Source organism: Rhinopithecus bieti, unplaced genomic scaffold (genome assembly GCF_001698545.2).
Source record: "Rhinopithecus bieti isolate Rb0 unplaced genomic scaffold, ASM169854v2 scaffold_1017, whole genome shotgun sequence".
Lineage (NCBI taxonomy): Eukaryota > Metazoa > Chordata > Mammalia > Primates > Cercopithecidae > Rhinopithecus > Rhinopithecus bieti.
Genome location: NW_016803657.1, coordinates 3,426,437 through 3,431,102, shown reverse-complemented (window position 1 = coordinate 3,431,102; position 4,666 = coordinate 3,426,437). Strand labels below are relative to the sequence as shown.

At 64.0% G+C, this 4,666-nt stretch overlaps 1 protein-coding gene across 1 annotated transcript; it reads right to left on the bottom strand.

Moving 5' to 3' along the window:
• Position 1: 1 nt before the first annotated feature.
• Positions 2-4,207, bottom strand: ELFN1 (extracellular leucine rich repeat and fibronectin type III domain containing 1; the record flags this gene model as incomplete). Its single annotated transcript, XM_017892344.1, has 2 exons — positions 4,136-4,207; positions 2-2,307 (listed from the first exon to the last, which is right to left on the bottom strand). A coding segment is annotated over exon 2 (2,013 nt), but the record flags the coding sequence as incomplete, so codon positions are not given.
• Positions 4,208-4,666: the final 459 nt, after the last annotated feature.

Below are 4,666 nucleotides of genomic sequence, written 5' to 3'. Positions count from 1 at the left end.
TCTCGATGTACTTGGCCTCGGCGGCCGCGGCCTTGTGTGCCCCGACAGCCTCGGCTCGGAAGGCGCGGGGGCTGCGCGCGGAGCTGCCGGACGAGGTGCTGGCACGAGGGGGCCCGGCCGCCTCCACGCTGTGGTGCCGCTGCAGGCTGTGGCCGAAGGCGTCCTTGTACCCGGGCGCCAGGAAGCCGTGCTTGGCGGCCAGCGGCTCGGACAGCAGCACCAGCGGCGGCTCGGCGGCGGACACGGGCCCCGACTTGACGCCCTGGAAGGAGGTGGACTCGGACTTGAGCGCATCGATGCAGTTGTTGATGATCTGGTTGACCTTGTCCACCTCCTTGGCGATGGTGGAGATCTCGGCCACCGAGCTCTGGCTGTCGGGCCCCGGCCGGCCCAGCTCACAGTCCCTGCGTTCCGGAGGGTCCCCGGTTCGCACCTCCATGTAGCTGCCCTTGCTGGTCTTGGGGGTGTCCGCGCTCTCCACCAGCTTGTACTGCTCCACCTCGCCTGCCACAGGCAGGTAAGGGATGCGCGTCACAGCCTCAGGGCCCAGCAGCGGGCCCTGGGACAGCGGGGCCAGGCCGGGCGCCTCCAGCTCCGGCCCATACTTGAGCTCGATGATGGTCTTCTTGAGGCTGCCAGCTGCTGCGGCAGAGGCGGCCTTCTTGTGCTTCTCCTCCTGACGCCGCCGCCTGCGCAGGCAGTAGTAGACGGCACCCAGCACCAGCACCATGCCGAAGAGGCAGCCCAGGATGGTCATGATGTAGTGGGTGGCCGTGGAGGGGCTGGGCACCGGGCCCGGCGGGCTGGGCAGCCGGGGCAAGCAGATGGTGAGGCAGGTGTGGTTGTGGCGCAGCCCGGCGCTGGTGGACACCACGCAGTAGGTGTAGTTGGTGAGCGTGAACAGGTTGGTCAGGCGGATCTCCTCCTGGGCCTTGGTCAGCCTGGACACAGTGGAAGCCTTGCTGTTGTTGAAATGCTCCAGGGTGTACATCCGGTGGAACGGGCTGGGCAGCTGGACGGTGATGGTGGCCGAGTTCTGGGTGAGCTGCTTGACCTTGATGAGGGGGCGGGCCTCGGCCTGAGTGGCCAGCGTGGGCAGGGCCACCAGTGGCGTGGTGCCATCCCCGGAGAAGCACTCATCATCGGCACAGGGTGTGTCACTGGGCTCTGGAGGAGGTGGGGGCGGCGGGGAGCGACCCGGCTGTGAGCGCCCCGGTGCCAGGCGTGGGGGCCCGATCACCTCAGCCGCGTACGAGTCCTCGGTGCAGACTGACTGCAGTTTGCTGAGGATGCTGCGGTGGCCACGGCGGCCCTGGCCCAGGAGGTAGTATCCAGAGTAGACGGGCGGCGACTCGCACTGCATGCGGTCGTAGGTCTGCGTGGCGTTGGTGAAGGCGGCCAGCCAGCGCAGGAAGCCCAGCAGTTCGCAGGAGCAGTAGAAGGGATTGCTGTAGAGCTCGCACACCGACAGCTTGGCCAGGCCGGCGAAGGTGCCGCTGTTGAGCTGCTGGATGCGGTTCATGGACAGGTCGATGTTGACAATGTTGGGGCACTCCCAGAAGCTGCTGGCCATGACCACCTCGATGAGGTTGGCCTGCAGGTACAGGTACTCCAGCTTGCCCAGGCCGCGCAGCATGCCCTCCGTGAGGTTGCGCAGCCGGTTGTAGCCCAGCTGCAGCACCTGCAGGTTGAACTGGCCCGAGAAGGCGCCGTCCTCGATGTAGCCGATCTCGTTCTTAGTGAGGTTGAGGTACGTGAGGTTGCCGAAGCGGCTGAGCGAGGCGTACTGCACGCTGCGGATACGGTTCTCGTTGAGCCGCAAGTCCACGATGGTGTTGTTGATCTGCTGCGGGATGGCCTCGTAGGGCGGCTGGTTCTGGCTGCAGATGGCCAGCCACACGAAGCCCTTGTCACCCTCGATCAGCCAGCAGTCCCCACGGGCCAGGCCGCCTGCATGCAGCAGGGTGGCGGCCGCCACACACACCCACAGTGCGCCCCACCCACACCCGGCCATCGGGACTGCCCTGCAGGGAGCCCCAACTCAGCCTGCCCAGGGGGACCAGGTGGGGGGCCAGGCGGCAGCCCCCAGAGGGATGGAGGGGCGGGAGGGGGAGGTGCCTGCACTCTCAGGGGTGTCCTGTCCCAAACTGCATGGCCGCGTGACCTAAGCGCAGGGAGGGAGGGTGCCTCCCTCACGGCCGGCCGCCTCTCGTCTTCCGCCCCAGTCCTGCGGTGACCGAGGCCTCCTGCCCCATGGGCCTGGGTGTCCTGATGGCGCCACTGGCTCCTCCTGCTCCGACGTTCCTGCTGCAAGACAGAAGAGAAGACAGCGGTCAGGGGATGGCCAGCATCTCACAGCAGCGCATCTGAACGTGGGCTGAGTCCCTGCTCTGCTGAGCCCCCTAAGCCTCTTCTGTAAAACACAGAAGAAAACAGAAGCCCTTTCCTCAGAAGCCCCTGGGGGGTCCTGAGACGGGTCAGGATAACAGAGGAAATGCTTCACCCTCCCGTGGAGGGGTCTCCTCGGCTCTCGGGCCTCAGTTTCCTCATCTGCAAAATGGATGGGGCACTACCTGCTTGGCCGGGCTCCAAGGTACTGACAGCCCAGAATTGAGACCCCCTGAAGCCCATTTCACTCTTGGCACAACCCTGGTCGGATGAGGAAACTGAGGCAGGGGACTGGGACCTAAAGTCGCTTGGCTGAGGAGTGACGGGGCTTCTGCCCGCTGGCTGTGGCCAGGGATACGCGTGTGAAGGCCCCCGCTCGGCACGGTGCCTGTCGCCTGCCACTTCTGCTCCCAGGAGGCCCGGCCGCAACGCCCCTGGAGCCGCCTGTAGGAGCTGCCCTGTGCACCCGCCACAGGGTCCCCAGCCCACGGCACAGAATCCTTCTAGGGCGCGGGCTCCTCTCCAGCCCTCTGGGAGGGAGGCACCGGGATTCTGGCCTGTCCAGGGACTTATGTCTACCAGGTCTCGGGCTGAGCTCGCCTGCCCTGTGTCCCCGGCATGCTGTGCCCCCTCTGGGCCTCAGTTTCCCCAAATGAGCTGGCTGAATGGTCTCTGAGGGTATCTACCCGGCACTGGGACTTGGCACTGTCTGCACCTCACCTTGGTGGAGTGTGGCCGCCTCCCTTCTGGAAGGAAGGGAACCGCTTGCTCCGCCGAGAATTTCCAGGCTCTGCTCATCCTCCCCAGGCTGGGAGAGGGACAGCTCTGAGGTCCCTGGGGGAGCCGGATGCCTCTCCCACCATCCTCCCTGCCACCATATGGGGTCCTCTGCTCTATTTCTCAGCCTCCACTGGACCCCGAGGGTCTCCAGGCAGGACGGTGCCTCCTCTATCTCCCTAGTGTCTGCTGAGCCTGGACACAGAGGATGTAGGGACTGAGCCATAGGGGAGGAAGCCCCAGGCAGGAAGCACCCTGCAGATGGGGCTGGAGGTACGTCCGGGGAGCGAGGCACGCCGCTGGGCTCCTGCTCCCCCATGGACCCCCCACCACTGCCTTCGAGACAAGGGGGCCCCTGGTGTGCAGCCTCACCTCCTGGCCGCCTGTGTTTCCCCTGCAGGATAGAGAAATAGGTGTGTGTTTGCTTGTTAGTATGTGGATTTACAGCCGGCCTCTGTCACCAAGCCGTGGCCTGGCGTGCAGCCAGCTGGGTGTATTTCACTGATATTGACGTTTGCAACTAGTCTGCACTGAAGCGGTTTAAATTAGAGAAAAAAAATATAATGATGTAAAATGGGTTTTTTCCTCCCTTTGGAAACTTCATAAAGAACAATTTTGTTCCAGCTCCTGGAGAAGAGTCTATTTCTGATTTAAAGAGAAGTCAGACGGCATGGGAGCTGTAGCGAGGTCCTAGCAGGCCTCGGGGAGCTAACCCAGGGCTTGGCCTGGAGTGGCCAGGGGACGCCCAGCCCAGCCGGGTGGGACCTGGCTAGGCCCACTCAAAAATGGCTCCGGGGGCTGCTTGGGTTGGGAAAATGGGGTCCCCACGTGGTCTGGTTGGATGTGAAATCCACCATCACGGGAGAGTCAGCACTGTCTCAGTCACCGTCATGCCATGTGCACCTGCCATCCCGCACCCACACCAGCCCCTCCATCCCTCCCCACCATCCCTCCACCGTGCCCAGACAACCTGTGCCAGTGCTGGGATTTAGCTTTCCCAGGCCTCTTGGGGGCCCAGGTCTCAGGCAGAGGTGCGTGCTGGCCGGGGGCAGGCCGAGGGCGTGGGGCGGATGGCGTCTGGCTGTGCCCAGCCTCCGGAAGGGCGGGTCTGGCCAGCGGCCGCGCAGGAAGTGTGTAGGAAGCGTGGCGCCTCAGCCCACAATCGTAATCACCTTTAATCTCTTGCTCAAAATAACCCAAAGTCAAGGTAAGGAGGATTACAGGGCCTAAGAGCCCTTATCACAGGCACAGGGAGGAGGCTTGGGGCCTGGGGCTGTCCAGGCTCTCCTGGGCCCCGCAGCTGAGGGCTGGAGGGCTGCGTGCTCATGGGGGTCACGTGTGTGTGTGTGTGTACGTGTGTGCATGTGTGTTTGTGGACACATGTATACCCACGTCCACCCACACCCGTGTTTGGTACACGTGAGCCCTCGTACGTGTGTGCCAGGTTGTCTGCGTGCGTGCGTGTACAGATGTGTGTACACAGGGCTTGTGTACATAAGTG